The sequence below is a fragment of the Emys orbicularis genome, chromosome 2 (assembly GCF_028017835.1).
Source record: "Emys orbicularis isolate rEmyOrb1 chromosome 2, rEmyOrb1.hap1, whole genome shotgun sequence".
In the NCBI taxonomy this organism is placed as follows: Eukaryota; Metazoa; Chordata; order Testudines; family Emydidae; genus Emys; species Emys orbicularis.
The window spans coordinates 18,598,067-18,613,657 of NC_088684.1; the positions used below are offsets into that span (position 1 = coordinate 18,598,067).

General features: G+C 38.8%; 1 protein-coding gene across 1 annotated transcript in view; it reads left to right on the forward strand.

Annotated features, from left to right (window-relative positions):
* ASAP1 (ArfGAP with SH3 domain, ankyrin repeat and PH domain 1) overlaps window positions 1-15,591 on the forward strand; it is a 252,092-nt gene that overhangs the window by 224,136 nt on the left and 12,365 nt on the right. The window contains exons 24-25 of the mRNA XM_065399859.1: window positions 4,475-4,636; window positions 11,383-11,449. Of these exons, the coding sequence (XP_065255931.1) occupies window positions 4,475-4,636; window positions 11,383-11,449 (229 nt within the window). The remainder of the gene's footprint in view (window positions 1-4,474; window positions 4,637-11,382; window positions 11,450-15,591) is intronic.

Genomic DNA, 15,591 nt, shown 5'->3' on the forward strand with positions numbered 1-15,591 from the left:
CTTGTTTTGTTAGTCTTGATTCGCTATACTGTTAATTTTCCAGTACTTTTAATAGAGAGACTTGATGGCACGCACTTATAAATATATGAAAATCTCTATGAAGTATCTTGATATAAGTTGTTAATTGTAGGTTTTGGCTCACTTTACAGGACAAATTTAGAGTTGACTGTTGTAAGTATAGTGTATAGTTAATGTTCAGTCAATTTATTCTGCTCATGCCCTAAAGAGTAGTAGTGTGCTTATGCTCAGAATTTCTCAAATGTTGGCAGTAAGAGCTTGACAAGTAAAGAAAAGATATTGTCTGAAATGATTAATCTAATCAAACAAAGCTTTTAAATAATACCAATGAGCAATTTATATTTCTCATAAGAATTTTGGAAAAAATAGCAATATATGTTATGAAAGTACCATTTTTAATACGAACTTATCACTTTCCTTTGCAGTACGTGTCCTACCATTAACTGGAATACTGGTTCTGCCATACCTCTCATGCAGTGGTAAAAAAAATATATACTTTAGGTTCTCCCACTATAAAAAAAAAATTGTTTGATGGATGGTAACAGCTTTGCATGTTGTCACTGGTACACAAATTAATATGTAGAACATGTACTAACTCCACAAAAGCTGAAGTACACACACTGTTAATTGCGGGTCTCTTACAATTATTTTAGCTTACCACAGAATGTTTTTAATTGCTGCATAGATAAATATTTTAAGGCTGGAAAATGTAATTTTAAATTACATATTCTATTAAATGTTTTCTAATTTATCTTGTGTAACTTTATGCTATTCTCAGTTTTGATAGTTACAGGGCAGATAAAAATATTACTGTCAGTACAGGTTGAACCTCTCTAATTCGGCACTCCCTGGTCCGGCAACATCTGTGGTCTGGCATAGGCGCCGACTCCGTGGGTGCTCCAGGGCACCCACGGGGAAAAATTAGTGGGTGTGGAGCATCCACCAGCGCCAACTTCCCCCTTCTGCCCTCCTTCCCCTGAGCCTCTCGCGCACCAGCAGCCCCGCGCTTACCAATTCCTCCTCCTCCCTCCCAGCACTTCCAGAGCGCCGCAAACAGCTGATTCGCAGCGTTCAAGCCCCGGGAGGGAGGGGGAGGACCTGGGACCAGCATCGGAGCCCCCGAGGAGCGGGCTGGCGGCCGGGACCCCGGATGGCAGTGGGGATCGCGGGCGGGGGATCACTGTGGGTGCAATGCCTGGGGGTGCTGCAGCACCCCCTGCAGCCCTGCTTTCCCGCACCTATGGAGACCCGCTGGCACTCTGCATTGACCTCCTGTGGTTTGGCATATTCTCTGGTTTGGCACCGGTCAGGTCCCAAGGGTGCCATACTAGAGTGGTTCAATCTGTACTAAACCTATCATTACAGACCTTAGTATCATTCTATCACCTGTTTCAGTAATAAATTATAGATTGCAGTTCATTTTTTCCTCAAAAGTGTTGCCTGAAAATCCAACAATTTGCCTTTCTGTCATTCTGAAACTAGTTATTGCCCTGAATATATTTTAGATGGTTTTCCCTATATTCCTTATTTTCCTGAAAAGAAACTATCTTTGGTAAATGTTACCTACTACTTTCCTAAAAGGAGGGTTGTTGTTTAGTGATTAGAGCAGGAGAGTGGTTGGGTTTATTAGCATTGGGAAAGTCACTGTGAGTATTATTATTATTTATTTGTATTCCTGTAACAGCTAAGAGCCCTAGTCGTAGATTAGGATCCCCATTGTGTTAGCTGCTGTACAAACACAGAAGGAAAAGGCAGTCCCTACCCCCAAGGAGTTTACAATTTAAGTATAAGAAAAGAGACCACAAATGGCTACACACAGGGAATAAAAAGGAAACAATGAGACAGAATTAGTCAGTATGATAGGCAGTGGTCTCTGCAAGCCAACAATGTAACCGTTTTTTAGGCAAAAGTTCTCTGTGTTTGTTTATGCCATCTATAAAATGGGTATCATAGAATATCAGGGTTGGAAGGGACCTCAGGAGGTCATCTAATCCAACCCCCTGCTCAAAGCAGGACCAATCCCCAGGCAGATTTTTGCCCCAGATCCCTAAATTGCCCCCTCAAGGATTGAACTCACAACCCTGAGTTTAGCAGGCCAATGCTCAAATCACTGAGCTATCCCTACCTACCTACCTACCTCACAATGTATGTTGCAAGTCTTAAAATTTGCAACGTGATTTGAAATGCTTCTACTGAAAGGAGTTGTATGTTAATTATTGCTATTGTACCATCCATAAGTTTCACATGTTAGAATGTGAACCTTTGAAAACTATAAAATTATAAAAGTTTTAAACTCTTTCTGTGATATCTATAGACATGTTAGTAGGGTGACCAGATGTCCCGTTTTTAAAGGGACAGTCCCGTTTTTTGGGACTTTTTCTTATATAGGCACCTGTTACCCCCCACCCGCTGTCCCGTTTTTTCACAGTTGCTGTCTGGTCACTCTACATGTTAGTATCATGAGGTATTAAAAATGTGTACACTCTATCTAAGTTTTAGTCACAAGTTTTTTCTATTTAATTTTACTTTTGGTTGTTGAAATATTTATTCTTAGTCAAGTTCTTGTTTTGCATAAAAGAGAGAGATCTTACTCAGTTTACTTCCACTTGAGTTTGAAGCTTTATGTTGCCTTAATTTAAATGAGAGTATACAGTGCCAATTCAGGATACTTTCTCCATTTTTTGAATGAAGCTTGGATTGTTTGTACTGTAGTTCAGCTGGAAGGAAACTTCTGATTAGTGACTGATAAAGACGGTATGCACTTCCATCAATTGGTCACTAGGGAGTGATGGGGTAAAACTGTAAGAACTTCAGTGGTTTGCATTTATCAGATCCATGTGTCCGCACATGTAGCTCCAAAGTGGAGATTTCAAATAATTACCTCTTTTCTTCTGTCCTTGTGTAGCAAACAAATATGTTGTATTAACTGTGACTTTAGAATAGTGTTAGTAGCAGCACAATGAGTACTCAAGTCCTTCTAAGGTTATATTTTGAGCTGCTGTTGGTTTGTAGCACTTCACACAATCATTCATAAAAAAATAAAATGAAGAGCTTCTGTGTTGCACAAGTCTACAGGATCCTCAATCCAGATTTATAGCACCAAAACTGTCTATATTTTAGCTTTTTTTATACTGAAATTTTAAAAGATACAGAAATTATTCACATAGAAACTAAATGATAAAATCAGTATAGAAAAAGTGCGTTAATTTGCACTAATGTCTGGGAGACTTGCAAATTACTGAATTGGTGAATAAGTTTAAACAAAAATAGCAAGGATAATTCATTGCAAAATGTATAATGATTTGTTCACACATTCGACGTGTAATTTGGTTCGCATTATTTTTACATACACGTTTTGCAGTACACTTGTAAAAGTAACATAGTCTTCATAATATCCACTCAGAGCTCTGTATTTTCTGAGGGAGGAAACAGCACTGCTTGTGTGCAAATTATGGGGTATATAGATTAGCAAACTGCAAATTAGCAAGGTTCTACTCTATGACTTAAACAAGAGACCATATTATTATTTAAATCATAAGTAATATTCAGTGTATATGTAGACACGTTTTGAATGGAGGAATGATTAAGTATTCATAGATAGATGCTATCTTTAATGCCTAAATCTTGCAATAAGTGCTATGTGGGAAGATCCCTGCATCTGAACAGAGTCTCGGACTAGTAGGCTCTATCCAGCCAAAGGCCCATGCAGAGCTCATTGCAGGATCATGGCCCAAAAATGCATTATTACTTTATTAGCTGCAAGAGTGTTTTGAGCCTTCTAAACAAATGCCAGTGTACTATTATATATGTTTATAATGGGGTTTTGTAATGTTTGTTTCTTATCCTCTAGGTTTAACACTTTGTCATGCACTATATATTTAATCCACACAAAAACAATAGCAATTAACAATAGAAAAATGAATTTATTTCGGAAACCTGTTTCTCAGCATTTAAGGAAAGTTTGCTAAAGGAAAAAAATTGTAAAAACCTTGTTAGTTACATTAGCTATGATATGAATCTCTGAATCTACAATAGTGACAGCATGCTAAAAGATTTAGTTTGTTGTTTCATTGTGGTATGGAGATTTTATAAATAGTAATTCTTAAACCCTAATTGAAGTACTTTATCTTCAATAAATAGTTTATAAAGATTTAAAACATTTTCTGCTGTTTTTAACAATGCCTAAAATTATAAATCCTGTAGTGATTAACCTTATGTGAATGTACATTTTAAAATATATGTATGTCATTTATTGTCAAATTGCATACTGTCCTATTACAATTAAAATGGCTAAAAGGTGATGGGTATGTCATTAATCTCAACAGTGTTTTGGCATGGCTTATTTTTGTTTTCAGTCCTTTGCTCCATTTTACTATATTCTGATTTTTAATTCTTTGGTGCTATTTTGATGTTACACATTCTGTATTGGTAAAAAGATTTTTTGTTAATTTTACAGGTCCACCTTCAACCCTTCCTCTAAGCACTCAACCCTCCAGTGGCAGCTCCACTCTTTCCAAGAAGAGACCACCTCCCCCACCCCCTGGACATAAAAGAACCCTCTCTGACCCACCAAGCCCGCTACCTCATGGACCCCAGAATAAGGGCCCAATTCCTTGGGGTGAGTTGTAGAAATGCAAAATAAAACAAAACTTCAGATGGGTGATGTATGTAACTTGCATCTCTTAGTCAGTGATATCTTTCCATTGTTGGTATTGCTGCTATATTTTGTGGAATTTCAGAACAATTCCATCCTCAAATAAATCCCCAGGCTCTCTGTGATGTTGCCTGTACCAGTCCAGAGACTTGCAGGGTTTACATCTTTCTGCCAGTAGGATTATGTAAAAAACAGATTAAGTATTTGTATAACAGGATACTTTACTGAGAAAAACTTTATAGAAACATTTATTACAGACCTATCCAGATAGGCCCTTTCTTTTCATAGTAAAGACTAACTAGCCCAGTCAATCTTCTGCTTCTATTTGTGAATCCTGCCTACTCCTGATAGCTGACACTCTTAGAGGAATTCCTTTGTCATGATAAAGACAAATCTTTTCTGAGGGAAAGCTGCTACCTTTCATAAAACCAGCCCCAGCACACCACATTCTTCTTTAGCCGAAAGCCAGGTCTATAATACAGACCTATATTGGTTTCACTACATTGCTCAGGGGTGTGAAAAATCCACACCTCTGAGCGACATAGTTATACTGACCTAACCGCCCTCCCCTCCCTAGTAGACAGCACTATGTACATAGCTACCGCCTCTCAGGGAGGTGGATTAACTATGCTGACAAGAGAAGCTCTCCTGTTGGCATAGTAGCATGTTCACTAAAGCACTACAGTGGTGCACCAGCAGCATTGTACAGTACGTGAAGAGAAGCGCTTAGAAAAAATGAGGAGAGGAATTGGTGTAAAGCAAAATGCTATGGTTCCCCCTTTTCAACCAGATTGGCTAGTCAGAGTTTGACTTTGACTAGTAGAAATTGATAGTCTTGCATTTTCTTTCATGTAATCTTGTTTACTTACATGGAATGTACAAAGTCTCTGTTTCTCCGAACGCAGGAGGAATCGAGAACAAGAGGAGCAGTTTCTTACGTTACAACCTCTTTGGCTAACAGACCCAAAAGCTCACTCCCTCGCTTTTTCCAGTGTCATGCTGTGCTCGCTGGCTACTGCTGGGCTTTCTCGTTTTTTTTCCTCTGCGTCTCTCTCTGTCCGGTCTGTTTTCAGTTTCTCTGTGTTCTGCCTACATACACACAGACCACAAACAATACTCAGCAAAACTCTCTGCCCACACAGTCCAAATTCCTGGGCAGATTCACAACACCTGCTTTTTTTTGTTTGTTTGTTTTTATTATAGGTAAATATGCATGTATGCAAGAGACAATAAATCAAACCTCATTTAATATTTTGATCAACCATTTAAAAGAGTCTGTAGACATTACTGACAGATACTAGTGAAAGTGTCTGGCACTGATGATACATTGAGTCAGTGTTTAAAAAAAAAAAAAAAATCTATACCAAGAGAGATGTTTCAGTCCAATGGCCACTGAACAAAAAATGACCTTTTCTAGTCAACACCATTTCATTTTAGGTGGGAGGCTTCAGATTAACTTATCCTGACAGTTATATTGATTGAAGGATGTGTTCACACCCACTCTCGAAGAGGTTTGTGATTGATGCAGTCATCGGTATCTGTCAGCATAATGCTATGTGCAGTAAACATTTGATACTGCTGCAAGTAAATACAGATTGATGTATTTTTCTGGGGTATTTCCAAGTGACTATCTCAGGCCCATGTGATTTTACTCTGCACTGAGTCCAGCTGGCAGGACTTCCCTAAGCCCCCTTAACTTTAGGATTTAGGTCAAAAAAATGTTTAATTGGTCACTCACACTTTACTCAGATTGCTATGGCTGTCCTATTCTAAAGCTAAAATCTCTGACAAACATAAAAGCCATATAATTAGTCCAGTCAGCAACCTTTGGGCTTACACTAGATCCCAGTCTGATTCCAGTACTGATTTGTCTGTCATCTGTATTTGAGACTCAGGTCAGATTCCAGTATGAGAGACGAAAAAGCCCAATGAAAGTGAAAGTTGCTATCTAAAGAAGAAAATATATACTTCTCTGTTACATTCATCTACTTTCTTAAAAACTTGAGAAGTGAAGAGAGGCTTTGCAGCATGCCCTGAAGCACGTCCTTGGGCTATTTCAGGACAAAGCGGGGAGTGCATTCATAGATTGAAAGGCCAGAAGGGGCCATTCTGATCATCTAGCCTGACCTCCTGTATTACACAGGCCATAGAACTTCCCCATAATAATTCCTAAATCATATCTTTTAGAAAAACATCCGATCTTGATTTTAAAATTGTCAGCGATGGAGAATCCATCACAGCCTTTGGTAAATTGTTCCAATTATTAATTATTCTCCCTGTTAAAAATTTACACTTTATTTCTAGTCTGAATTTGTTTAAATTCAACTTCCAGCCATTGGATTGTATTATACCTTTCTCTGCTAGATTAAAGAACCCATTATTAAATATTTGTTCCTCGGGTAGATGCTTATAGACTGTAATCAAGTCACCCCTTAACCTTCTCTTTGTTAGACTGAAATAGCTCAATCTATTTATTTTATCATTATAATCATTCTTGTGGCTCTTCTCTGAACCCTCCCCAATTTATCAACATCCTTCTTAATTCTGGGCACTAGGACTGGTGTAGTATTCCAGCAGCGATCGCACCAGTGCCCAGTATAGAGATAAGGTTACCTTTCTACTCCTGCGTAAGATTCCCCTGTTTACGCATCCCAGGATCACATTAGCTTTTTTGGCCACAGCATCACACCGGGAGTTAATGTTCTGCTGATTATCCTCCAAATCTTTTTCAGTCACTGCTTCCAGGAATAGAGTCATTCCCCCACTTTGTAAGTATGGTCTACAATTCTTTGTTTCTAGATATATACATTCACAGTTCGCCATATTAAAACGCATATTGTTTGGTTGCACCCCATTTCCAAGCAATCCAGATTGCTCTGAATCAGTGACCCATCCTCTTCATTATTTACCACTCCTCCAGTTTGTGTGTCATTGCAAACTTTTATCAGTGATGACTTCATGTTTTCTTCCAGGTCAGTGATAAAAATGTTAAATAGAATAGGGCCAAAAACGATCCTTCTGGGACCCCACTGGAAACATACCTGTTCAATGACAATTCCCTGTTTATATTTTGAGACAATTTTAGCCAATTTTTAATTCGTTCAATGTGTGCCATGTTAATTATATATCATTCTAGTTTTTTAATCAAAATGTTGTGTGGTACCAAAATCGAACGCCTTAGAGAAGTCTAAATATGTTACGTCAGCACTATTATCCTTATTGACCAAACTTGTAATCTCGTCAAAAAAAGATATCAAGTTAGTTTAACAGGATCTATTTTCCATAAAATCATGTTGATTTGCATTAAGGACATTACCCTCCTTTTATTCTTTATTAACTGAGACCTGTATCAGCCGCTCCATTATTTTGCCCAGGATTGATGTCAGGCTGACAGGCCTATAACTACCTGGGTCATCTCCTTTACCTTTTTTAAAAATTGGCACAACATATCCTTTCTTCCAGTCTTGTGGAACTTCCTCAGTGCTCCAAGACTTATTGAAAATCAACATAATAGTCCAGTGAGCTCCTCAGCCAGCTCTTCTAAATTCTTAGATGCAAGTTAAATGAACCTGCTGATTTAAAAAACATCTAACTTTAGTAGCTTCTGTTACCCTGAGTTTTCAGAACCCAAAGCAGTGGTAATTTAACTGTTTCTCTCCAGGTGATGTCAGGAATAAATCAATGGGGGCACACCTCCTCCGTCTGATACATGATTGATACAAACCAAAATGCTTTTACCTAAAACTACTTTTTAATTAGGTCTCAAGCACACACACACACGTATATATCTACTGTGCCAGTAAATTCAGAGTATTCCAAACATTTATAGTTACCCAAAAAGTCTGAAATTGTTTCAAGAAATCAGCAGCCAGGCTTCAGGTGGCCCCCTCCTTCTATCTAGCTGCTGGGGAACTTAGGTGTCAGATCCTTTCCCAAGAAAAAGCTTCCTCTGACTGCTCCAAAGAACACTTTCTAACTAAACTTTTTATAAATTTTCTCCAGACAAAGCACATAAATCATAATAGCCCCTAATAGGCTAACAATTTCCATAGCAACAGCCAATAACAATTCAGTATTCTTATCACCAAAGCATTTCTAGTCATAACAATAAAACTTACATGTCAGAGGCACCTAAAACCAAGGCTGTCGAAACATTCCTTCTATTTTCATGGAAGCTTAACTCTTTGTCCCAACCTCCCATTCTGATTAGCAGAACTGCAAACATGCAGCTGCACAGCCTTGCCTCTCACGGTCCTAAAACTATCTCTAGCTATGTGATGATTGGGTTTTAGCTGGCAGTGTTTGAACATAAAGTGGAAAGAATGTCAAATTCAGTGGCTACACTTCTGGCTAACATCCTCCAGAGATGCTAATGTGTTATCATCACCATGTGATGAGACTGTATCATCAGTTTTTCCCCAAATACAGAACAGAAATATTTATTGAACACTTCTGCCTTTTCTGCATTATTATTGATAATTCCACCATTTCAATCTAGTAATGGACCAATACGTTGTCAGGATTCTTTTTGTTCCTAATATCAGGGCTTTGGAGCGGAGCGCAGAGCAGCTCCGGAGCAGTGGAGCTGCAGGTTTTTGCCTGGAGCTGGAGCGGAGCCCGAGCACAGCTCCAAAGCCCTGCCTAATATATTTTAAAAACACCTTCTTATTGTTAACTCTTCTGGCCATACTTTTCTCCTTATGTTCATTTGCTTCCCTTATCAATTTTCTACAATTCCTAATTTTGATTTATATTCATATCTTCCATTTGTTATATTTTATTTTTTTATAGCTGCCTTCACTTCCCCAGTAAACCAAAGTCCGGGACCCTCACAAAGAACACACTTCGAGATTTTAGAGCTAGTGAAAAAGAAACGAACAAAAAAACTCTTCTTTTAAAGCTTTCATTACTAGATGGATAGTTCAGTTAACTAATCAGGCCCCTAATTGAACATTGTCAGTCAGGAAGTCAGATCCTCTGATCTGGTTCTGAGTGAAATTGCTTCGTAGAACTCAGAAAATTCTTTCTCCTACAACTACAAGCTGGACAGTTTGTCTTCAAGCAGGCAGGTCTCAGCAAAAAACAAAACAAAAAAAGGCTTTTTTATTGATGATATAAAAATCCTTCATTGTCCAACGCTTTCTGAGTTACTGTGCCTTGGGGCCCACCTACTCTAACAGTGGAATTTTTATAAATGCTCAGGATTAGCCTAACTCTGCTCCCTTTTGAAGTTAATGGGAGTTTCTTTACCATTGACTTCAGAAGCTCAATTAGGCTGTTGCCGAATGGTTTTGAAAATCTCAACGTAATCTTCATATCGGATGTGGAGCTTGCCAAGCCAGTTTGCAGTGCAGAGACCTCAGATCACCCTCAAATCTAGTCAGAGGGTAGAGCACATAAAGTTTCCTTATCTTGTCAAATCTATTTTTTATAAACTTTCCCTTTATTTTTTTAGTAATTTATATTTAACACAGTGCTGTACTGTATTTGCTTTTTATTTTTTTTTATTTTTTTGGTCTCTGCTGCTGCCTGATGGCATACTTTCGGTCCCAAATGAGATTGTGGTTGACCGGTCAGTTATGGTAACCTCATAACTCTGAGGTTCTACTGTATGAAATTTTATTTTCTTTGTGTAGTAAATTCTGTGCTTTCTTTTTGACTTTGATCATTAGATATAACTTCAGTAAATTCACTTTCTGTGGAATGAATTTAACTGAAGTTTTGGTATCGGGATCAAATGTTATGAATGAAACACTTTTCATGTCACACTTAAGGATCTTCAGGAATAGGGTTATAGTAGGAGGAGTTGATAATAATAAGGTCCCTTATACAGAGAAGGTACTGTAATTGCAACTGCTCAAGACTTGGAGATTTTAGTGATTATGAAGCCAAGTTTGATATTGAAGGTTCGGATATTCTGACTTCAATTTTTTCTTCCTCCACTTACTGGCAGAATTGAGTAAATGGACTGTTTCTTAGAATAATGTAACAATCCTTACAAATTCAGTATTTGTTTTGTGAATAAGGGCTCATTCATGATGACTTTTACAAAATAGTGTGTTACTTCCAAAGCAAGATGCTGCTCTTTTTTTGCCCTTTCCTTGTAGTGCCTTCCAACAAAATTGTTGAGGGACAATGTTGTGCAGTATTTTTTTATTGTTTCAGAGACAAAATAAATGCTCTGAAGTAGTTATTATAGTCTGATTTGCTTTTTCTTGCCAGCAGATAGATGCTATCAATGACAGTTTTTCAAACATATGGTATGCAGGAGGTCAGAATAGATTATATTAATGGTCTCTTCTGGCCTTAAAATTTCTGAGTCTATGAATGAAAAATACTCATTTAAATATACTTAGGTTTATATGGAAAATATTGGGAAAGCTGCATATTTTTGTTTTATATGATGATATCCGCTACCCAGGGCTGGCTCCAGGCACCAGCCTGGCAAGCAGGTGCTTGGGGCGGCCACTCCGGAGAGGGGCGGAACGTCCAGCTATTCGGCGGCAATTCAGCGGACAGTCCCTCGCTCCCGCTGGGAGCGAAGGACCTCCCACCGAATTGCCGCCGCAGATCGCGATCGCGGCTTTTTTTTTTTTTTTTTTTGGCTGCTTGGGGCGGCCAAAACCCTGGAGCCGGCCCTGCCGCTACCTACATGTTTCTGTTCTTTTATTCTCCATTTTAAAAAGTCTAAGGAATTTATATCCCCTTAGGTAATGATTTGGGTCCACCCTCAACTAAGACTGCAAACAAGTTTGAGGGAATATCTCAGCAGTCAAGGTAAGATTTTATGTATTTGCATATAGTAAAGTTGTGTGTGATGTGGCTAATTTATAAACTATGGAAAATCACCTGTTAATTTTCTCAATATTCCAACTATACAATGCATTCTTGCTCTCAAGCTCTGCCAAACCTCTTGAATCAGTTTGAAGCAGCCACGCAGAACTGAAGCTGTGGCAGCAGATGCTGCTGCTGTTTTCTCTCATCAAAATACCATTGGAACTAGAGAAAGTTGCACTAGGCTGTGATCCAGGAGTTTTATTCTCGTGTCTTCTGCTGACGCTAAATAATTCTGTGTACTTCACCACCCTCATTACTGAGCCAGGTCTCGTGCCCCTACCATACGCTAACACAAGATTACACAGGTTCACTCTTGGCATAGCTTGGAACAGAACCTGGTTCCCTAATATGATATATATAAGTCTCATTCCTTTAACCACATATTTCTCAGTCTGACTGATCTGTGCATTTGGATGTACTGTCTGTAATATAAGCTACTCTTGCATCAAACCAGTGGGTTATATATGCATTATGCATCAATGCAAAAAATAACACTCTACTAGCTGGAACATAAAAAGATCATAGAAGATTAGGGTTGGAAGAGACCTCAGGAGGTCATCTAGTCCAACCCCCTGCTCAAAGCAGGGCCAACACCAACTAAATCATCCCACTCAAGGCTTTGTCAAGCCGGGCCTTAAAAACCTCTAAGGATGGAGATTCCACCACCTCCCTAGGTAACCCGTTCTAGTGCTTCACCACCCTCCTAGTGAAATAGTTTTTCCTAATATCCAACCTACACCTCCCCCTCTGCAACTTGAGAACATTGCTTCTTGTTCTGTCCTCTTCCACCACTGAGACCAGCCTAGCTCCATCCATTTGAAACCCTCTTTCAGGTAGTTGAAGGCTGCTATCAAATCCCCCCTCACTCTTCTCTTCTGCAGACGAAATAACCCCAGTTCCCTCAGCCTCTCCTTGTAAGCCATGTGCTCCAGCCCCCTAATCATTTCCGTTGCCCTCCACTGGACTCTCTCCAATTTGTCCACATCCTTTCTGTAGTGGGGAGCCCAAAACTGGACGCAGTACTCCAGATGTGGCCTTACCAGTGCTGAATAGAGGGGAATGATCACTTCCCTCGATCTGCTGGCAATGCTCCTACTAATGCAGCCCAATATGCCGTTAGCCTTCTTGGCAACAAGAGCACGCTATTGATTCATATCCAGCTTCTCGTCCGCTGTAATCCCCAGGTCCTTTTCTGCAGAACTGCTGCTTAGCCAATCAGTCCCCAGAAGGTAGCAATGAATGGCATTCTTCCATCCTAAGTGCAGGACTCTGCACTCGTCCTTGTTGAACCCCATCAGATTTCTTTTGGCCCAATCCTCTAATTTGTCTAGGTTACTCTTGACCCTATCCCTACCCTCCAGCATATCTTCCTCTCCGCCCCATCTTAGTGTCATCCGCAAACTTGCTGAGGGTGCAATCCATCCCATCATCCAGATCATTAATGAAGATGGTGAACAAAACCGGCCTCAGGACCAACCCCTGGGGCACTCCGCTTGATACCGGCTCCCAACTAGACATTGAGCCGTTGATCACTACCCGTTGAGCCCGACGATCTAGCCAGCTTTCTATCCACCTTATAGTCCATTCGTCCATCCATACTTTTTTAACTTGCACCCTTCAACTACTGCCAGCCAATGGAGTTGCTCTTTTAGCAAAAGTGATAGAGGACTGAGTTTTGATTGCGAAGCCCCAAGTTCAAACACAGATGACCACTTGTTTTTTGGAGGTGGTTGTGTGATGATTGTTACAGTTGCATGTCATAATTTTTTTTTATTTTTCTTTAATAAAAAAAAAAAAAACTAGAAAACTACATCTAAAAATCTTTATTCATGTTACAAAATCAAACACAGGTTAACAAATGCCAGAATTGAGGCTGCCTGTGCATCAGAGGATTGATTGAATTCTGCTTATTGAAAAATATTCTGACAAGATTCTTACTCAACTGATCATCTGTCCTCATTGTTTTACATTAATCTTTATTGAGGTGTTACTGAATTTTTGCACCTTGATTTTTATTTTTAGGCGTTGTTTTTTTTTTTTTTTTTTTTTATAACTCCGGTTGGCTTGCTTTTTTCTTTGTGTTCTTCGCCTCCCAGGCAGCTGGAAATAACTAAACATTCCTGAGGCAGTAGTTAAACTCATGGTGGTGCAGGACAGCCACTTGAGAGTGTGGCTTTTTTTTTTCCCCCCGCCTTGCTACCATTGTCCTTAAGTGCCATAACACTTAAGAGCTTGTGGAGTTCCACGAGTCTCATGTTAAGGAGCTGTGACCCAGAAGTGAGAAGTTTGTCAGAATGATAGCTTCAGAAAAGCAGAATAACAGGTCAGTAATTTTCCCTTTTCTTGGCAGTGTTTGGCTGGTCACAGGCCAAATAGTAGTTTGGTTAGGAATATATTGAGTTAATGAGGCAAATGCTTTTATAAGGTCAGTAGCCTGAACTAACATGGTCAGCCATTGTGTTTGGGTCAGCTGGGAAGTGGAACCCTTCCAATTTTAACAGTATCTGCTCACTAACATACAGTAGTTAAATCCCCTAATCTGATAATATATTTGTTCAGTGGTTTTTCTCTATTAAAATGTAAGACTCATACTCTCATTTTGTGGAATGTTCCATAAGGTGACCATTCATATTCAAAACCATAATAATCTCTTAAATGCACCTTCATCATCATCTTATAGTGTATATTTTGGACAGTTTTACACCACACAAGGAGATTATGTTCCTGTATCTCTTTGCAACATGGTTTTATCCTTGAATTATTCTCCTGAATATGTCTAATGCTTATAACATCTATGCATGATCTTAAAAAAAGGTTCATAGTGGGAACTTATTAGAACATTGTTTTTGTTGTCTTTCTTGTGTTTGTATGTTAGACACGTATGACATGTTAAATGCAAAATACTACTCTTTTTATATGTACTATACCAGTCGTATTTACCAGTTTAAAACATGTAACCCCTTGAAGTGGAAATTTTATACTTAGGGAAGCATTGATATAATTCTATGATTGTGCAGAAAGTGGTGTACCCTTAGAAAAAAATGAAAATTACAATAATTATTGAATAAACTACACATTTAAACACACTGCAGTCCTTGTATAAAAAAAATACATGAAAATGATCTCACTTGTTTGAATGATTCAAATATGCTGTTCATTGGGGGGAAGGGATAGCTCAGTGGTTTGAGCATTGGCCTGCTAAACCCAGGGTTGTGAGTTCAATCCTTGAGGGGGCCACTTAGGGATCTGGGGCAAAATCGGTACTTGGTCCTGCTAGTGAAGGCAGGGGACTGGACTCGATGACCTTTCAAGGTCCCTTCCAGTTCTAGGAGATAGGATATCTCCATTAATTAATTTATTTATTTATTGTCAGTTTACCATGTCAGATGGCACTTTCACATAGGGTGTCAAGTAAAGGGGAAGTGTAGAGGAGGAAGAGTAGAGGGGCAAGGAAAATAATTTCTTAAAAAATTGCTTAATTCATTTTGCACTTCCCTGAGCAACATTTACTGGAAGATCAAAGCTTTGCTTCATTCACTCATTATTTTAATATGGAGTAAAAACAGTAGGACTCATATGGAGCTCTACCTTATTGAAGTCAATGGACCTATGAAAATTTACACTAGGTGAGGATCTGTCTGATGGAGAGCAGTCTGTCTTCCTTTGGCATGTTGGCACATGGTTGTGAAATCTCTTTCATTATCTATGAAGCATGCACAAAATGCAATTTTCAGAGTCTCATAACTTAACCAAATCAAAACCAGTTTTCACCAGAATACTCAGACATTTATCAAGAAGAGTTATCTCCCTGCCAAATTTAATCTTTTAATCCCCAAATTGTTTCTGTGCAAATTGGGTTCAAGAAAAGGTCATGAGGCATTTTTATTGCGGAGTGTGTATATTTTCATATTCCTTGTATACAAATTACTCAAATTTTGTTGTTCAGACTTTCAGAAAGTTTCAGCCTTGGACCAAGACCAGGCTTGAAAAACTTGAGCTTAATTGGTAAAGGTTTTGAAAAGTTATCCACAACTGAAAAAACAGATGGAATGTTTTGGCAAACTTATCTATAACAGATAGTG